This window comes from Netta rufina, assembly GCF_964035555.1.
Source record: "Netta rufina genome assembly, chromosome: 18".
Classification (NCBI taxonomy): domain Eukaryota; kingdom Metazoa; phylum Chordata; class Aves; order Anseriformes; family Anatidae; genus Netta; species Netta rufina.
The window spans coordinates 1861110-1880936 of record NC_140142.1 but is presented as its reverse complement, the minus strand read 5'-3'; the positions used below and the strand labels follow the sequence as shown (position 1 = coordinate 1880936).

General features: G+C 50.7%; 3 protein-coding genes across 3 annotated transcripts; 1 reads left to right on the top strand and 2 right to left on the bottom strand.

The window, feature by feature from the left end:
* Positions 1 to 1518: 1518 nt before the first annotated feature.
* LOC311216119 (olfactory receptor 14C36-like) lies at positions 1519 to 2454 on the top strand (the record flags this gene model as incomplete). Its single annotated transcript, XM_084297664.1, has 1 exon — positions 1519 to 2454. The coding sequence occupies one exon, from the start codon at positions 1519 to 1521 to the stop codon at positions 2452 to 2454; it is 936 nt and encodes a 311-aa protein (XP_084153790.1).
* A 3089-nt stretch (positions 2455 to 5543) lies between these two features.
* LOC311216118 (uncharacterized protein) lies at positions 5544 to 12074 on the bottom strand (the record flags this gene model as incomplete). Its single annotated transcript, XM_084297663.1, has 3 exons — positions 5544 to 6505; positions 6847 to 6851; positions 11125 to 12074. 3 exons carry the CDS (start codon positions 12072 to 12074, stop codon positions 5544 to 5546), a joined length of 1917 nt encoding a protein of 638 aa, XP_084153789.1.
* Positions 12075 to 15114: 3040 nt separating this feature from the next.
* LOC311216117 (olfactory receptor 14A16-like) lies at positions 15115 to 16342 on the bottom strand (the record flags this gene model as incomplete). Its single annotated transcript, XM_084297662.1, has 2 exons — positions 15115 to 15180; positions 15449 to 16342. 2 exons carry the CDS (start codon positions 16340 to 16342, stop codon positions 15115 to 15117), a joined length of 960 nt encoding a protein of 319 aa, XP_084153788.1.
* Positions 16343 to 19827: the final 3485 nt, after the last annotated feature.

Below are 19827 nucleotides of genomic sequence, written 5' to 3'. Positions count from 1 at the left end.
GGGACAGAGAGAGCTCGTGGCAAGAGGGCCGTGGTGCAGAGAGACAGCTGTGGCCAGGAGCAGCTCCTCTGCACAGCGCAGCAGGGCTGGGGGCTCTGACCGCAGCTGGCACACAGACAGGAGAGAAGGAGAGAGGGCTTGGAGGCACTGAGGAGCGCAACAACAGAGGGCAGCGTGTGGCAGGACACATCTGCAGGCTCTTGACACCGTGAGGCTCTGGCAGCAGGGCACTGCAGGTGGGGTTGCCAGAGGGGTCTTCTACAGCTGGCACATCCAATGGCTGACAGCACCTGTCGGGATGGGTCTCTCTGTTTCTCCAGAAATGAGCAGAAAATGCTTTAGAGAATGGCATCTATGGTTGGACATTTAGAGAGGAAGGCTAAAACTGGGGTTACCTGAAGGGTAAGATTTTTTCTATAATCTGTGTTTTGAGCTTATGGCAGTGGAGTGCAGGTAGGTTTCATGGTAATTTGTTGTCAGCATTGTGTAGGAGACTGAGACTCCGGGAGCATTGCACTGAGAGATCCATATGTCAGAAATGAACTTCATAAATTGCCTTCAGCCACCTCAGTTTAAAGATTGGACCAATGTCATGTTTGTGGTCTCCTCAGGTTTTTACTGAGCTGATGCTAATCTGGCTTCTGGCAAGAATATGGGTAGGTAGCAGGGACATGGGCAGGCAGTAAGAGGGAGCTGCTGCCAGAAATGTTGTGTTAGGGAGGGCTCAGGCACCTCCCTGCCATCCCCTGCAGGGCAGGCACCTTCCCTGGGACACCCCCTGCTCTCCTCTCCCACCAGCACAGCCTCTGCCCTGGTGTCCCCAGCAGGAGCTGCCTCGTCTGCAGGCAGAGCTGCAGCACAGGAGGGTCTGCTGAGTGTCCATCTGTCCCTCCCTGGCCTTGCCTCCCCTGGCAGCAGCACGCTGGCATTCCTCCTGGCTTCTCCAGCTGGCCGTGCTGCTGCTGGTCTTGTTCCCAGGCTGGCTGGGGATGGGGGTTTCACATGCCCATGGGGTGAGCCCTCGGTGTGCTTGGGGGAAGGGGAGTTGCTCTGGATTGCTCTGCTCTCAGCAGTGTCCAGGTTATTCTCAGGTGAACTTCTGAGTGCAGTTTTCCTGCAGCACAGATCAACTGAATCCATGGAGAGGATCCACAGGATCCAAAGTATTTCACGTGCAATAAGAAAGAAATGTACAGGATTTCTGCCTTAGATATTCTCCACAGGAGTAATGGCTAAGCTAGAAGAAAAGATACAAGTCTTCCTATGTTATTTACCTATTGGTGTAGGACAGGACTGACTCCTGCATTGCCTATAGCAGAGTCCTCTGCTCCAAAGCACAGCCTAAGCCAGCATCAATCCAAATGCAAGAAAGGAATCTGCCAAATATCTTCATGGAAGTGAGCAAGCATTTTGTGAGGCTTAAATGAGAAATGGAAATCCTTTTCCTTAGATAATTCTAATGTTAATAATCACTGCCTTTCTGTTCCTTGGGCAGGACCCCATGCCCAGAACAAGGAAATGCCCAACATCAGCTCAGTGAGTGAGTTCCTCCTGCTGGCATTCGCAGACACGCGCGAGCTGCAGCTCCTGCACTTTGCGCTCTTCCTGGGCATCTACCTGGCTGCCCTCCTGGGCAACGGCCTCATCCTCAGCGCCGTAGCCTGCGACCACCGCCTCCACACCCCAATGTACTTCTTCCTCCTCAACCTCGCCCTCCTTGACCTGGGCTGCATCTCCACCACTCTGCCCAAAGCCATGGTCAATGCCCTCTGGGAGAACAGGGCCATCTCCTATCAAGGCTGTGCTGCTCAAGTTCTCTTTTTTGTCTTCTTCTTTGGTTCAGAGTATTCAATTCTAACTACCATGGCCTATGACCGCTACGTTGCCATCTGCAAGCCCCTGCACTACGGGAGCCTCCTGGGCAGCAGAGCTTGTGTCCAGATGGCAGCAGCTGCCTGGGGCAGTGGCTTTCTCAATGCTGCCCTGCACACGGCCAACACATTTTCCCTGCCCTTCTGCCAAGGCATTGTTATGGACCAGTTCTTCTGTGAGATCCCCCACATCCTCAAGCTCTCCTGCTCAGATGACTACCTCAGGGAAGTTGGGGCACTTGTGTTTACTGTTTCTTTGTTTTTTGGATGTTTTGTTTTCATTGTGCTGTCCTATGTGCAGATCTTCAGGGCAGTGCTGAGGATGCCCTCTGAGCAGGGCCAGCACAAAGCCTTTTCCACGTGCCTCCCTCACCTAACCATCGTCTCCCTGTTTGTCAGTACTGCCATATTTGCCTACCTGAAGCCCCCCTCCATTTCCTCTCCATCCTTGGACCTGGGGGTCGCACTTCTGTACTCGGTGGTGCCTCCAGCACTGAACCCTCTCATCTACAGCATGAGGAACCAAGAGGTGAAGGATGCAGTGAGGAAACTGTTTCAATACATGCTTCTTAAGCATCAGTAATGTGTTCAGAAGATGTATTTCTAATAATGTAGAATTTTGATTCATATTATGTTATTTCATTTTTATCTTTACTAGTGCTATCATAACATTATCATTCATAATAATCCTAACAGAAATAAAAGGGTATTTGGGAAGATGATATAGTATATTTTTAATTATTTTTCTCTGTTAATATTTTAAATATCTTTGTTTTGTTTTTAATAATGCAATTCTTAGCATTCTGAATGTTCCGTTTTGTGTTAGTTTTCACCACATCATGTGTGACCCAGAGGCTTTCTCTGAATGTGTTTATCCCTAAATGACACCTGTACTCTGTTGTGGCATCTTGTTCATAAAACGAAGTTGCTCAGTGCTCAGGGCTCTTCTTCCCAATCTGGAGTGAAGAAGACAATCAGGGAATACCAGGCTCAAGGCCTCGGTATTGTACTTGGGTGCCACCTGGACACAGGGGCATGAGGAGTCAGGGCTGGACTGAGTCGTCACTGGTGGATGCCCATTGCCCCTGGAGACCCTGACCCGTCAAGAAGCAGCTTCTTGGGATTGACAAGTGACAGGACTGGTGGCATCAAGGAGGTATTGCGAGCCACCAGAATATCCTAAGGGTTCTCCTGGGACACTGTGTGCCTTGTGTTGGGTGGGCAGTGAGTGGATTGTCACGGTAAAGTTAAGCCAAAGGATGCATGGGCTGATGGGAGCTCTGCAGTGCCAGGACACACAGTAATTACCCAGTAATTTATGTAGTACTTAATTAATAAAACAACAGCACATCAGCTCAAAAGATTCCATCCCTTCCATAAAATGTCTCATGTGAAGTGTAATTTCTATCATGAAATGTGATTGTTCAGGATGCATATTCATCCCAGGAGAAGAAATACTGGTGTTCACCTGTACTTGCATTGTCCTCGCTTTTCTATCATGGTGTGCTCCCTCCCTCATCTTTCAGGCACAAAACTCATTTTGATTACACAGACCCTGCTGAATGACCCCTTTCCAGCTGCCTCTCTGGACCTGGACTTCCCATCTTTCCCCTGGTTTGCCCTCCCCTTACTCTTTGACCATTCAGACCGCTCTCACCAACCCAGTTGCTGCTTGGAGTTTCAGTGAGTTCAAGCTCACCCATCTCTCAGCAGTCTGTCTAACGTTTTCCTTAGTAAGACCCTCATCATTTATCATTGAATTAATATGATATGGATGGATATTAACACTATTATTTTAAATTTCCTATTAAAAATTTTAAAATACATTGTGTACGTAGCCATCCTTTAGGGAACGTAAACATTACTGGAGGCAACCAAATTAGGAATTTGAACTGTGTTTTCTTGGAAATTCCAGTGTGTTTTCCTGTTCTTAGTTTTTAAATAGGAAAAAACACCTTTTCCTACCTATGCAGGGCTCCAAAGGAGAAACCGTAGACCAATACCTATCGGAGAATGATGCTCTAAACTGAAACACAACAAAATTCAGCCTTTAAAATGAAAAAAGATTTTTATTAGATGCTCTTTGAAATCTTCCTCCTCAACTACACCATGAAGGCTCTCTGTAGTGGGTTTATGTGGCAAGGTTTTGGTAGCAGGGGACCATAAGGGTGGTTTCTGTGAGAAGGATCTAGAAGCTGCCCCATGTTTGGGAAGGGCCCCACTGGTTTCCAGAGCTGAGCCAATAAGCGATGTTGTTTTGCGCCTCTGTGAGAGCATATTTAAGACAGGGAAAAAAACGCAGCGCCACACAGCAGCCGGGAGAGTGAGAGGAGTGAGGAACGGCCTTGCAGGCACCAAGGTCAGTGTAGAAGGATGGGGAGAGGTGCTCCAGGCACCGGAGCAGAAGTCGCCTGCAGACTGTGGTGAGGACCATGGTGAAGCAGGATGTCCCCCTGCAGCCCATGGAGTACCACGGTGGAGCAGGGTTCCACGCTGCAGCGCGTGGAGGAGACCACGGTGGAGCAGGTGGCCCTGCACCGACGGAGGCTGCCGCCTGTGGAAGACCCCTGCCGGAGCAGAATCCGGGCCGGACCTGTAGCCCGTGGAGAGGAGCCCACGCAGGAGCAGGTGACCTGGCAGGAGCTGCTGCCCATAGGGGAGCCATGTTGGAGCAGTTTTCTCCTGTGGGATGGACCCCGTGGTACGGACCCATATCTGGAGCAGTTCTGGAAGAGCTGCTGCCTGTGGGAAGCCCACGCCGGATCAGTTCATCAAGGACTGCATCCCGTGGGTGGGACCCCACAGCACAGGGGACGAGAGTGACCGAGAAGGAGCGGCAGAGAAGAAGTGCTGTAGACTGACCATAACCCCCATTCCCCCGTTCCCTTGCGCCGCTTGGGGGGAGGAGGTGGAAGAGGGTGGTTGGGGGGTGGAAGGTCCTTTTGGTTTCTTTCCTTTGTTTCTCACTTCTCTAGCTTGTTAGTAATGCGCAATAAATCTTACTATCTTCTTATGCTGAGTCTGTTTTGACCGTTACAATAATTACTGAGTGATTTTCTCGTCCTTATCTCAACCTTTGAGCCCTTTTCACATATTTTCTCCCCATTCTTCTTTGAGGAGGGGGAGTGAGAGAGCTGCTGTGGTGGAGCTTGGCTGCCCACTAGAGCGGAACCACGACACGCTGCTATAGAGACGACAGGACTGCCACCTAGATCCACAAGGTCTAATCCAAACACACTGCTCCTAACTGTGGCAGCTGGGCTCCTGGACCTGAGCCCCTCCTGGATGCTGGGGCTGCTCCCCCAGCTTGACAGAAGATGGGAAGAGAAGGATACTAAGACCAATGAAAATCCAGAGACATCTTTATTGTCTTTCTCTACCAAGGAAGCCTGGTTCTGTATGTACATTAGATGATGTGGTCAAACCTTACATCAGATGTAACATTCAGAATGCTAAGAATGAGATTATTAAAAACAAAATGAAATGTAGTTCAAATACTAACAAAGAAATATAACTTAAGAAATGTTGTATCATTTTCCCAAATACCCTTTGATTTCTGTTAGGATTACTATTAATGACAAACTTACGATAACACTAGTAACGATCAAAACGGTATGATATAATATGAATCAAAATATTTGCATATTATTAAGAATAGATCTTCTGAACACATCATGGATGCTTAAGAAGCATGTATGGAAACATTTTCCTCACTGTATCCTTGAGCTCCTGGTTCCTCATGCTGTAGATGAGGGGGTTCAGAGCTGCAGGCACCACTGAGTAGAGAAGTGTGACCACCAGGTCCAGGGATGGCGAGGAAATGGAGGGGGGCTTCAGGTTGGCAAACACAGCAGTGCTGACAAACAGAGAGACTACGGCCAGGTGAGGGAGACACATAGAAAAGGCTTTGTGCCGGCCCTGCTCAGAGGGCATCCTGAGCACTGCCCTGAAGATCTGCACATAGGACAGCACTATGAAGACAAAACAACCAAAGACTAAAGAAACATTAAGCACAAGAACCCAGACTTCTCTGAGGTAGGCATTTGAGCAGGAGAGCTTGAGGATCTGGGGGATTTCACAGAAGAACTGGTCCACAGCATTGCCTTGGCAGAGGGGCAGGGAAAATGTGTTGGCCGTGTGCAGGACAGCATTGAGAAAGCCACTGCCCCAGGCAGCTGCTGCCATCTGGGCACAAGCTCTGCTGCCCACGAGGCTCCCGTAGTGCAGGGGCTTGCAGATGGCAACGTAGCGGTCATAGGCCATGACAGTGAGAAGAGAATACTCTGCTCCAATAAAATAGACAAAAAAGAAGACCTGTGCAGCACAGCCTTGATAGGAGATGGCCCTGGTGTCCCAGAGGGCATTGGCCATGGCTTTGGGCAGAGTGGTGGAGATGCAGCTCAGGTCGAGGAGGGCGAGGTTGAGGAGGAAGAAGTACATGGGGGTGTGCAGGCGGTGGTGGCAGGCTACGGCGCTGAGGATGAGGCCGTTGCCCAGGAGGGCAGCCAGGTAGATGCCCAGGAAGAGCGCGAAGTGCAGGAGCTGCAGCTTGCGCGTGTCTGCGAATGCCAGCAGCAAGAACTCACTCACAGAGCTGACATTGGGCATTTGCTGACTCTGGACACAGTTGTCTGCTGAAGATGAGATGGCAGAGAAACGTTATAACAAACTTCTCTCAGGAAATCCATTGCAAGTCTTAAAGCATGCCCTAGCCTGAACCTCTCTCTTTGCAGGAGAACCTTCCTGCAGCTTTCTTGCTTGAGCAAGGTAGAATTTTCTTTTGTTATCTAGTAGTTATCCCTGTAATGGTTAGCATGATGAACATGGTCAGGGATTTCTCTGAGAAGAAAGCTGAGACAGCTGGGAGCACAGAAGCTGCAGTAGAAGTGCAGATGGACAGAATATTCACTTTGTCTGCAGGTGCATGAGCAGGATCTCAGCTCTTCTCTCCTAACCAGGGGTGTAGAGGACTCACTCCAGCTGCACACAGACAGCCATCCAGCAGCACGGACATGACCTTAACACAGAACTGCCTCCTCCTTGGGGCACCTGGATAACACAGGGATGCCTCGAGAGAGCTGCATCTTGCAGGAGAACAGCCTGCAGCCCAGGAGGACAACCCTCAGACAGAGCTGGATATTCACAAGCTGGGGTATCCCAATATCCAATCTGCATCCCATGCAGTTTCTTTAGGAGTTTGGCCATCCCTGTTTTATATGACCAGGAGTAGCTAGATTATGGTACTCCAAGGGGTTTCTGCCAGACTTCCTCACCTTGCAGAGCAGCCCAGCAGGACTCTCAAAGCCTACTGTATTGCCCACTCCCAGAAACAAGACCCAGCACGAGACCCTTCCAGGACCTGCAGCTGCATGGCCCTGCAGCCAGGCACTTACCTTGTCAAGGGCTGTGCAGGTTTCTCCTGCAGGCAGCTCTCAGCATCCTCCCACTCAAAACTGTCTCCAAGCCCTCTCTCCTTCTCTCCTCTCTGCATGCCAGCTGCAGTCAGAGCCCCCAACCCTACTGCGCTGTGCAGAGGAGCTGCTCCTGGGCACAGATGTCTATCAGCTTCATGGGACTTTTTGAAATGTGTTTTTTTTTTCATGTTCCAGGAGCCCGGCCCAGCTCAGCAGCACAGGCCCAGCCCAAGGCATTATAATCACCTCTCTGGGGGCATTGCTGATGAGCCCATGAGGAGTCAATTAGGCTCTGGTGCTTTAATGATTAGCTGTCTCCTCAAAAGCTTTAGTGGCTGAGACAATAGCCATAGCCATGGACCCAAATATCTCATAAGGCAGCTCTGTAGGAAGCTGGCCTGGTTCCTTGTGAGAAGGCACCACTGCTCGTATGGCATCCCTGTGGTGGAAACCCCTCCTGAAGTAGGCATCCCAACCCAGCAGGCTCCTTGTGTCCTCTCAGCCATGCAGACACAAGTCACCTCAGCAGCAGCTTCCAAGCCATGGGCCTGCTGCTGGCCTTGCAGCTTCTTGTGGAGACACAGCCAAGCCTTGTGCCTGCTGCTGCCCACTCATGGACTCAAGCAGAAGGGACAGGACAACCCATGTTGGGGCCTTCTTTCTGCCTGGGTCGTCCTGGCTCTGGAGGCAGAGGGGATCCCCCAGTCAGCATGCCAAGCAGGTGCCTTGTGCTGGCCTAGCAGGGCCACTGCCAGATGTCAGCCCAAAAGTGCAGCTCCCAGGGAGAAGGCAAGGGAGACCTGCCACCTCCAGACACAAGTGACCTCACAGTCCCTTTCTGTGACACGTTCCTGCTGCTGCCCTATCAAGTGCAGAGACAGAAGTGACCTCACAGTCCCTGCCACAGTCACATTCCTGCTGCTGGAGCAGGAGATGCTGAGGCAGAGCTGAGCTCCTCAGAGCATTCCCACCCATCTCCCCCTTGCGGCCCACCAGCTGATCAGATCAGAGTGAGCAAGAGACTAAAGATAAAGGCAAATGGCTATGGGCTGTGTTTTAGCTTGAAGGGATACTTTGACATCAGGCATAAGAATAGTGGATTCCTGTCAGGGTGTGGAGTAGCATTTAGGCTTGGGGATTAATGACACTGGCTAAAATAGGGGAATGGCTTTACATGACTGTTTTAAGCCAGCATTACAGCAGAATCAACATTGCCTGAATGTTCGAACCTCACAGATATCATTAATTTCTGCTGGCCAAACTCCTCTTCCCTCCCTCAAATCTCACATCTCTCCTGGCCAGGCTTCTCCTGACTTCCCCATATCAGTCATCTTCGTAGGGGTAGCTTTCTGATGGCTTTCATGATCTCAGAGTATCTGTCTCATATCTGTTGGTTACTCCTTTCTTGAGACTGACGTGGCACCTAAGTCAGGATGGAAAATAACACAAAGGCTGTAGGTGAACCCTGCACAATATGCACAGCAGCTCTTGTACCACCCTAAAAATTTTGTTTCCTGCCTCCAATGTTTGGATATGAAATGGTTTCTGTGCACCCAGGCTATCTTTTTCCAAACCCTCATGCATGGTTCAGTTTGTCCCAAGAGTCTTGGAGGCAGTGGCCCCCTCTATGTAGAAAACTGAAAGCAGTCCTAAAGGATGACTTCAGGCAAAAGCTGACACCTCTGACATGACAACCCCTATCCAAGACCTCTTCCTCTATGGGGCCTACCAGCTACTTAGAAAGAGCCGATCTCAGAAACTACATGCACAGCAAGTGCCTTCTGCTGCCCTACCATGGACACTGGCAGATGTGAGCCTAAAGGAACAGATCCCAGCCAGGAGTCAAGGGTGACCTGTCAGCTACTTCAAAAAGCAGTCACCTCACAGGCCATTTAACAGCCATTTGCTTCCTGCTGGACTTAGTTTTTCTGATGCACCACTGAGCTTATAATACCACACCTACAAAACACCCCCTTTTTGGGCCAGGAGCTGCCCAGGTGGAAGTGATCTGGTTGTGATCCTCCAAGCTCATGGCACACCTGCTGGGCTCCCAGCCTCTCTGATGCACAGGAGCCAGTTCCGTGACAGTCCTGTGAGGTGCTAGGGCAGGAGGGACCTTGCAGGCAATGTTCCAGCCCCATGCCTGTTGGCAGTCTCTCAGCTCCTTGTGCACAGTGAAGATCACACTCAAGTCCAGAAGCCTGAAGCTGGCCTAGGAGACACTCAGGGGAAGCACCCTCCAAGCCCCAGCCCCAGTCCAAGCCCCATTTGGCGGTGCTGCTCTGCAGCGGGAGGGGGCTGTGGTGCCTGGGGCATGGGGGCACTCTGTAGGGCTGTGCTGGGCAGGCTGGGAGGCAGACCCAGCTCATGGGGTCACTGCCATTGCCCCAGGGCTGCAAGGAATCACTCGCCAGGCTCCTTTGGTGGGGCTTTTGTGTGCCCTGGGGCTGCAAAGCTCTCCTCTGCCTGCTCACACCAGATTGAGCACTTGAGCTCTGCTCAGTCCACCTTGGAGGAGATCCCCCCTTAGGAGGGAAGTGCTGCAGTGGAGGCCAGCTGTGCCACCGCCGTGCCCACTGCCTGTCCCTGCCTGCAGTCCCAGCACAGCCCCACAGCAGCACTGGCACCAAGTGATAGGAGCAGCCGGGCCTGACCCCACCAGCAGGGCTCAGCAGGACAGGGCGGCAGTGGCAAGAGAGCAGCTCTGCATGACCCAAACGCTGGTGCTCCCTGGCCGTGCTGCTGGGATGGGACTCTTTTCCTCTGCACCTCTGCATACGGGCATTGCCCCTGCAGAGCCAGGCCTGGTCTCAGAGGAAGGATGTCAGACAAAAAAGGTAGTTAAATCTTAACTTCCTTAAGGTTAAATTCATGGAGAGCATGGCTTCACATGCACAGAGTCTATGAGCTATATTCAACAGGTACATCCATATCATCTTAATGGGTGTTCATTAGCTGAATTAATGTAATAAGAATATGCACAAACACAACCACAAACAAAACAAAACAAAACAGGTATACTGGTATTAATCCAATTATTTGCATTATAAGACATGTGCAGAAGCAGATCAAAAAATTCTTGTATCCAAGACACATCTAGTCATCTATATCCACAAGGCATGCTTGAGCTCCTGGGTCCTCATGCTACAGATGAGGACATGCTCTGCTGGAGGGACCACTGAGTACAGAACTGCCTCCACCAGGTCCAGGGATGGGGAGGAGATGGGGGGAGCTTCAGGCAGGCAACCATGACAGGCCTGAGGGAGACGGACACCATGGCCAGGTGAGGGAGGCACCTGGAAAAGGCTTTGTACTGGCCCTGCTATGGAGACGACAGGACTGTCACCTAGATACACTAGTTCTAATCCAAATACACTGCTCCTAACCATGGCAGCTGGGCTCTTGGCCCCGAGCCCCTCCTGGATGCTGGGGCTGCTCCCCCAGCTCGACAGAAGATGGGAAGAGAAGGATACTAAGACCAATGAAATTCTGATGGTATCTTTATTTGTCTTTATCTACCAAGGAAGCCTGGTTCTGTATGTATGTTAGATGATGTGGTCAACCTTACAAAAGATGTAACATTCTGAATGGTAAGAATGAGATTATAAAAAACAAAATGAAATATTGTTCAAATACTAACAGAGAAAAATAATGTAAAAAATTGTGTCATTTTCCCAAATACTCTTTGATTTCTCTTGGGATTCTTATTGATGATAATGTTATGAAAACACTAGTAATGATAAAAAAGATATGATATAATGTGAATCAAAATATTTGCACATTATTAAGAATACATCTTCTGAACACATCATGGATGCTTAAGAAGCATGTATGGAAACAGTTTCCTCACTGCTTTCTTGAGCTCCTGGTTCCTCATGCTGTAGATGAGGGGGTTCACTGCTGGAGGCACCACCGAGTACAGAAGTGCAACGACCAGGTCCAGGGATGGAGAGGAAACGGAGGGGGGCTTCAGGTAGGAAAATATGCCAGTGCTAATGAAGAGGGAGACCACAGCCAGATGAGGGAGGCACGTGGAAAAGGCCTTGTGCCGGCCCTGCTCAGAGGGCATCCTCAGCACTGCCCTGAAGATCTGCACATAGGACAACACAATGAAAACAAAACAACCAAATGCTAACAAAATGTTACATGCTAACATGTAAACATGTAAAATGCTAACAAAAAAAACACTAAAAACAAGTGCTCTAACTTCCCTGAGGTAGGTATTTGAGCAAGAGAGCTTGAGGATCTGGGGGATTTCACAGAAGAACTGGTCCACAGCATTGCCTTGGCAGAGGGGCAGGGAAAATGTGTTGGCCGTGTGCAGGACAGCATTGAGAAAGCCACTGCCCCAGGCAGCTGCTGCCATCTGGGCACAAGCTCTGCTGCCCAGGAGGCTCCCGTAGTGCAGGGGCTTGCAGATGGCAACGTAGCGGTCGTAGGCCATGACGGTGAGAACATAAAATTCTGATGCAATCAAGAAGACAAACAAAAAGACCTGTGCAGCACATCCTTGATAGGAGATGGCCCTGTTGTCCCAGAGGGCATTGGCCATGGCTTTGGGCAGAGTGGTGGAGATGCAGCCCACGTCGAGGAGGGCGAGGCTGAGCAGGAAGAAGTACATGGGGGTGTGGAGGCGGTGGTCGCAGGCTACGGCACTGAGGATGAGGCCATTGCCCAGGAGGGCAGCCAGGTAGATGCCCAGGAAGAGCGCGAAGTGCAGGAGCTGCAGCTCACGCGTGTCTGCGAATGCCAGCAGGAGGAACTCAGAAATGGAGCTGACTTTGAACATCTGTTATTTCTAGTCATGTGGTCCTGTACAAGGAAGAGAAAGGCAGTGATTGTGTACCACAGACATAACTGAGGAAAACCCTTTCCATATTGTCATTTAAAATCAACAAAAGTTTTTCCATTTCCAGGCAGATATTTTGAAGCTCTCTTTCATTGATTCTGCCTGAGAGTGCCTCTGGGAGCAGGGGACTCCTCTGTGGCAATGGAAGAATCATTTCCGTACTACAACCAGAGGGAGTAGCATGGTAGTAACATGGTAGGAACATGGTAGGAAAATGGGGTAGTCTCAGATTAACTTTACTGCTGATATCAAAGAGATTTCCCCAGTTTTGCTCCTAGTTCACCCAACTGCAGAACAGATGTGTGGAGGTTTAGATATGTAATTATTTGTTTTGTATTGGACTTGGACTCTCTTGACTTGGACTGGCACATGCTTCGTTGGGTTAGAAACTGGCTGGATAGCCAGGCCCAAAGAGTTGTGGTAAATTGAGTCAAGTCCAGTTGGAGGCCAGTCACTAGTGGCGTTCCCCAGGGCTCGGTGTTGGGGCCGGTCCTCTTTAGTAACTTCATCGATTATCTGGACGAGGGCATTGAGTGCACCCTCAGTAAGTTTGCAGATGACACCAAGCTCAATGTGTGTCGATCTGCTTGAGGGCAGGAAGGCTCTGCAGGAGGATCTGGATAGGCTGCACTGATGGGCTGAGGTCAACTGCATGAAGTTCAACAAGGCCAAGTGCCGGGTCCTCCACCTGGGGTGCAATAACCCCAAGCAGAGCTCCAGGCTGGGAGATGAGTGGTTGGAGAGCTGCCAGGCAGAGAAGGACCTGGGAGTGATGGTTGATAGTCAGCTGAATATGAGCCAGCAGTGTGCTCAGGTGGCCAAGAAGGCCAACAGCATCCTGGCTTGTATCAGGAACAGTGTGGCCAGCAGGGCTAGGGAGGTGATTGTCCCCCTGTACTCGGCTCTGGTGAGGCCGTACCTCGAGTACTGTGTTCAGTTTTGGGCCCCTCACTACAAGAAGGACATCGAGGTGCTTGAGCGGGTCCAGGGAAGGGCGACGAAGCTGGTGAGGGGCCTGGAGAACAAGTCCTATGAGGAGTGGCTGAGGGAGCTGGGCTTGTTCAGCCTGGAGAAAAGGAGGCTCAGGGGCGACCTTATTGCTCTTTACAGATACCTTAAAGGAGGCTGTAGCGAGGTGGGGGTTGGTCTGTTCTCCCACGTGCCTGGTGACAGGACGAGGTGGAATGGGCTTAAGTTGCTCCCGGGGAGGTTTAGATTGGATGTTAGGAAGAACTTCTTTACCGAAAGGGTTGTGAGGCATTGGAACAGGCTGCCCAGGGAAGTGGTGGAGTCACCATCCCTGGAGGTCTTTAAAAGACATTTAGATGTAGAGCTTAGGGATATGGTTTAGAGGGGACTGTTAGCGTTAGGTCAGAGGTTGGACTCAATGATCTTGAGGTCTCTTCCAACCTAGAAATTCTGTGAGCTTATAATACCACACGTACAAAACACCCCCTTTTTGGGCCATGACCTTCCCAGGTAGAAGTGATCTGGTTGTGATCCTCCAAGCTCATGGCACACCTGCTGGGCTCCCAGCCTCTCTGACACTCAGGAGCCAGACCTGTGCCAGTCCTGTGAGGTGCTAGGGCAGGAGGGACCTTGCAGGCAATGTTCCAGCCCCATGCCTGTTGGCGGTCTCTCAGCTCCTAGTGCACAGTGAAGATCACACTCAAGTCCAGAAGCCTGAAGCTGGCGTAGCAGACACTCAGGGGAAGCGCCCTCCTAGCCCCAGCCCCAGCTGGCAGTGCTGCTCTGCAAATCGAGGCGGCTGTGATGCCCGCGGCATGGGGGCACTATGCAGGGCTGTGCTGGGCAGGCTGGGAGGCAGACCCAGCTCATGGGGTCACTGCCATTGTCCCAGGGCTGCAAGGAGTCACTCACCAGGCTCCTTTGGTGGGGCTTTTGTGTGCCATGGGGCTGCAGAGCTCTCCTCTGACTCCTCACATTAGACTGAGCACTTGAGCTCTGCTCAGTCCACCTCGGAGGAGATCCCCCCTTAGGAGGGAAGTGCTGCAGTGGAGGCCAGCTGTGCCACTGCCGTGCCCACTGCCTGTCCCTGCCTGCAGTCCCAGCACAGCCCCACAGCAGCACTGGCACCAAGCTCCAGGAGCAGCCGGGCCTGACCCCACCAGCAGGGCTCAGCAGGACAGGGCGGCAGTGGCAAGAGAGCAGCTCTGCATGCTCCAAGCACTGGTGCTCCCTGGCCATGCTACTGGGATGAGACTCTTTTCCTCTGCACCCCTGCACATGGGCACTGCCCCTGCAGAGCCAGAACAGGTCTCAGAGTAATGACGTGCTAGCTCCTTCCTTAATTTTAAAGTCACAGAGAGCATGGCTTCACATGCACAGAGTCTATAAGCTATATTCAACAGGTACATCCATATCAGTTGAATGGGTGTTCTTTAGCTGAATTAATGTAATAAGAATATGCACAAATACAACCACAAAAAAAAAAAAAAAAAAAAAAAAAACACAACAGGTATATTGGCTCTTCCTCCAATTATTGACATTGCAAGTCATGTGCAGAAGCAGATCAGAAATTTCTTGCATCCAAGACACATCTACCCATCAATTTCCACAAAGCATCCTTGAGCTCCTGGCTCCTCATGCTGCAGATGAGGACGTGCTCAGCTGGAGGCACCACTGAGTACAGAACTGCCACCACCACATCCAGGGATGGGGAGGAGATGGAAGGGGCTTCAGACAGGCAACTATGACAGGCTTGAGAAAGACGGACACCATGGCCAGGTGAGGGAGGCACGTGGAAAAGGCTTTGTGCCGGCCCTGCTATAGAGACGACAGGACTGTCACCTAGATGCACTAGTTCTAATCCAAATACACTGCTCCTACCCGTGGCAGCTGGGCTCTTGGCCCTGAGCCCCTCCTGGATGCTGGGGCTGCTCCCCCAGCTCGACAGAAGATGGGAAGAGAAGGATACTGAGACCAATGAATTTCTGCTGAGTTTATATTGTTTTATCTATCAAGGAAGCCCAGTTCTATATGTACAATAGATGATGTGGTCAAACCTTACAAAAGATGTAACATTCTGAAAGGTAGAATGAGATTATTAAAAACAAAATGAAATATTGTTCAAATACTAACAGAGAAAAATAATTTAAAAAATGTTATGTCATTTTACCAAACACACTTTTATTTCTCTTGGGATTCTTATTAATGACAATGTTATGATAACACTAGTAACGATAAAAATGATATGATATAATGTGAATCAAAATGTTTGCATATTATTAAAAATAAATTTTCTGAACACATAATGGATGCTTAAGAAGAATGTATGGAAACAGATTCCTCACTGCATTCTTGAGCTCCTGGTTCCTCATGCTGTAGATGAGGGGGTTCACTGCTGGAGGCACCACTGAGTATAAAAATGACACCACCAGGTCCAGGGATGGAGAGGAAATGGAGGGGGGCTTCAGGTAGGAAAATATGCCTGTGCTAATGAAGAGGGAGACCACAGCCAGGTGAGGGAGGCACGTGGAAAAGGCTTTGTGCCGGCCCTGAGAAGAGGGCATCTTCAGCACTGCCCTGAAGATCTGCACATAGGACAACACAATGAAAACAAAACAACCAAATGCTAAAAAGATACTAAACTGAAATGCCCCAAATTCTCTGAGAAAGGAATCTGAGCAGGAGAGTTTGAGGATGTGGGGGATTTCACAGAAGAACTGGTCCACAGCATTGCCTTGGCAGAGGGGAAGGGAAAATGTGTTGGCCGTGTGCAGGACAGCATTGAGAAAGCCACTGCCCCAGGCAGCTGCTGCCATCTGGGCACAAGCTCTGGTGCCCAGGAGGCTCCCGTAGTGCAGGGGCTTGCAGATGGCAACGTAGCGGTCATAGGCCATGATAGTAAGGTTATAATACTCTGCTGATATGAAGACGAGAAAGAAAAAGACCTGAGCAGCACATCCTTGATAGGAGATGGCCCTGTTGTCCCAGAGGGCATTGGCCATGGCTTTGGGCAGAGTGGTGGAGATGCAGCCCACGTCGAGGAGGGCGAGGTTGAGGAGGAAGAAGTACATGGAGGTGTGGAGGCGGTGGTGGCAGGCTACGGCACTGAGGATGAGGCCGTTGCCCAGGAGGGCAGCCAGGTAGATGCCCAGGAAGAGTGCGAAGTGCAGGAGCTGCAGCTCGCGCGTGTCTGAGAATGCAAGCAGAAGGAACTCAGTGATGTTGCTTCTGTTTGACATTTGCGTTTTTGGGATGTGTTCCTGCACATAGAAGAGGAAGAACAGTAATAACGTACAACAGACTTATCAGAAAAACTCATCCCATTTCTCATCTAATATCACCAGAAAAGTTGCCCACTTCCAGAAAGGTATTTGGTGGTTCCCTTTCTTGAGTTCTTCCTGATGATGCCTGAGGTTATCCCTCGGAGAAGGGGACTCCTCAGTCGACAATGGAAGAGTCAGGTTTGCCCTACAGCCAGAGATAAGGTTGAACATGGGGTAAACTCAGACTCACTTCACTGCTGGTATCAAAGAACCTTGCCCCAGTGTTGCTCCCAGGTCACCCAACTTCAGAGCAGATATATATATATGGATTTTTTTAATTTTTAATTCATAGGGTCAGATTTTTGTTGTTGCTACCCTACCACACCAGCTGAGCTTTTCTAAAACAGAATTCCTGGGCTTTTCTCCTGCACTTGATGGGAAACTTTGTGCATCCTAAGAGAAAAAAGGATTGTCCCTATAGCGTAGCGTGTCCTTTAGTGAGGACAGACAATCCGTCCATCAGTGCTGGTCTCAGCCACCTCGTGTGAGCTGCAGGAAAGTTCTACTCAGAGGTTGACCTGAGAAGAACCTGGACACTGCTGAGAGCAGAGGAATCTAGGCTCAAAGTGCACATCTCCAGACCCCTAAACCAGTCCCTGTACTCCCCTTCCTCCAAGCACACCGAGTGCTCACTCCATGGGCATGTGAAAGCCCCATCCCCAGACAGCCTGGGAACAAGACCAGCAGCAGCACGGCCAGCTGGAGAAGCCAGGAGGAATGCCAGCATGCTACTACCAGGGGAGGCAAGGCCAGAGAGGGACAGACGGACACTCAGCAGACCCTCCTGTGCTGCAGCTCTGCCTGCAAACGAGGCAGATCATGCTCATTGCAGGTGATCTGTGCTCACCTCAAGTCAGCAGAGACCTCCAAAAGACAGGGCACTGGTCACTGGAGGATTTGCAGCTCCAAAAGATCAGCTAGGATAAAACCTGAGAGGACCACAATGATGATGTTGGTGTAGTTTCTGGGCTGAAGTGTCGGAAAGGACTTCATGAAGTTCATTGATTAAATATTGATCTCTCACTGCAATGTTCTAGGAGTCTCAGTCTGCAGTACAAACCTGACCACGTATTACCATGAAACCGGCCTCCGCTCTACCGCAGGTATCTGCAAGCACAGGCTACAGAAAAAGTCTTGCCTTTCAGGTAGCCCCTGCCTCGGTCTTCCTTTTGAAAAATCCAATCATAAATGCCATTCTCTAAAGCATTTTCTACTCGTTTCTGGAGAAACAGAGAGACCCACCCTGCCAGATGCTATCAGCCATCGGATGTGCCAGCTGTACAAGACCCCTCTGGCAACCCCACTTGCATGTTCCTACTACCAGAGCCTCACGGTGTCACAAGCCTGCAGATGTGTCCTGCCACACGCTGCCCTCTGTTGTTGCGCTCCTCAGTGCCTCCAAGCCCTCTCTCCTTCTCTCCTGTCTGCCTGCCAGCTGCGGTCAGAGCCCCCAGCCCTGCTGCGCTGTGCAGAGGAGCTGCTCCTGGGCACAGCTGTCTCTCTACAGCGCTTGCCAGGAGCTCCCCTTGGGCCCAGGAGCCCGGCCCAGCTCAGCAGCACAGCACCCAACCATGGCATCGCTTGCTCTGTGCCCTTGGGTTCCCTCGAGGTGTCCCCAAGGCCTCAGGGCTGACAGCTCCCGAAGGCAGCAGGGTCTCTGCTGGGGTGTGGTGGTTGAAGCAGACTGAAGTCATCACTGTCTGCTCCTTGATGAATTTGGGAGAGACTGATTTTATGCTCTTTAAGTTTGATTGTCAAGCATGACTACAAATGATTCTCTCCCTTAACTCCTATTGTGTTCCCACGGCATGGCAGGACACTTCAGCCATGACAGACAGGGATCATTTCACCCCTCTGAATGTGTTCTAACAAAAGAGGGGGGACCAGAATGCTGTAAAGGGTTTCCATGAAGGGAATGCGACACTAAGACACCATTCATTGAGTTTTCCTAGCTGTCCATCTGGAAGGTCCTCTACCCATACACAAATCTCTTCTTCCTCTCTTGCTTGACCAGCATGGTGACTGGGATGTGGAACACCCTCATCGCTGTGCTGGTGCCTGCCAACAAACACCTGCAGATGCCCGTGGCCTTCTTCCTGGGGGAGAGTTGTCCTCCTTGCACAGCTCCAGCACCCTGCGCCAGATGCTGGCCAACTTCCTGGCTGGGGACAGCACCCCCTTTGCTCACAGAGGTGGCAGCACTCTCAGCTGCACCTTCTGCATGACCACAGTGCTTCCTGCTGGGGGCCATATCCTACGGTCAGCCCTGGGCTGTATGCCACCCCTGTTCTCTATAAGGCTCGTGAAGTGGAAGGTCTGACTCCAGAAGGCAGCTGTACCTGAACCAGGGGAATTTCTGTGATGTACACTAATTCTTTCTCCTCCTCCCAGCTACAGTTCTGTGGCCCCAGTGTCATAGACACCTCTTGCGTGGTTTTGCCCCATTGCTGGAGCTGTCCTGCAGTGCCACAGTAATACTCTTGGTTTTGCTTTCAAAATTTGCATTTGTATCCAATCTTCCAATTCCTAATCATGCAGATTTCATGTGTGTGTGTCCTGTGTTGGCAGGCCCAAGGCTTTATCCACCTGCTCTTCTGTCCTCACGAGTGTCACTGTTTTCTGTGGCACAATCATCATTTTCTGTGTGAAGCACAGAACAGCCCACCTCACAGATCTTAACCAAGCTCTTTCCAAACCTTCATCATCCCCTGGTCAGTCCCCAGGTTTCTTAGCGGTGGTGTGGGAAGGATGAGAGAGGTGCTAGGGGAGGTGCTGACATTGTCATAAGACCTATCTCAAATACCTTGGAAAGGACAGATGGATCAAAGACTTTCCTCGGGACTTGGAAAAGGCAGATTTCAAATCCATCTTCTAGTAGAGGGGCAAGCAGAAGGATGATTAAGCCTAACCAAGGAGAAAAGTGCCAGCTTTAGCCTTAGGCCCCAAACCAGACCTAAACTGAAGTCCTCAAAGCTTGCCCTTATTCTAAACCCTGAGCAGGATCCTTAGGCACAACACCAAACAATTCCTTGAAGCCCTTGCCATTCCTTTAACCCTGGAATGTGACCTCTTATTCCTAAACATTAACCTGATCATCTAACCCTCATAGCCCTCCACCATGCACACAGCACGTCTCAGCTTCAACCCCACTCCTACCCCTACCTTGTGTGGTTTTTATGCTTGGGGTAGGGCAGGGACAGTGTGGTCCTGAAGCAGTCGTATGGCATTGGAAGAGGCATATGAGATGACAGGTATGTGATCAGATCACAGGCCACAAGGAGGAGCTGTCTGGGAATGCTGGGATGGGATCAGGTGTGCCTCAGGATCTGTTGGGCATGCAGGAGGCATGTAGATGTGAAGGAGGCTGGGAGGTCACTTCTGTCTCTGGAGGTGACGGACCT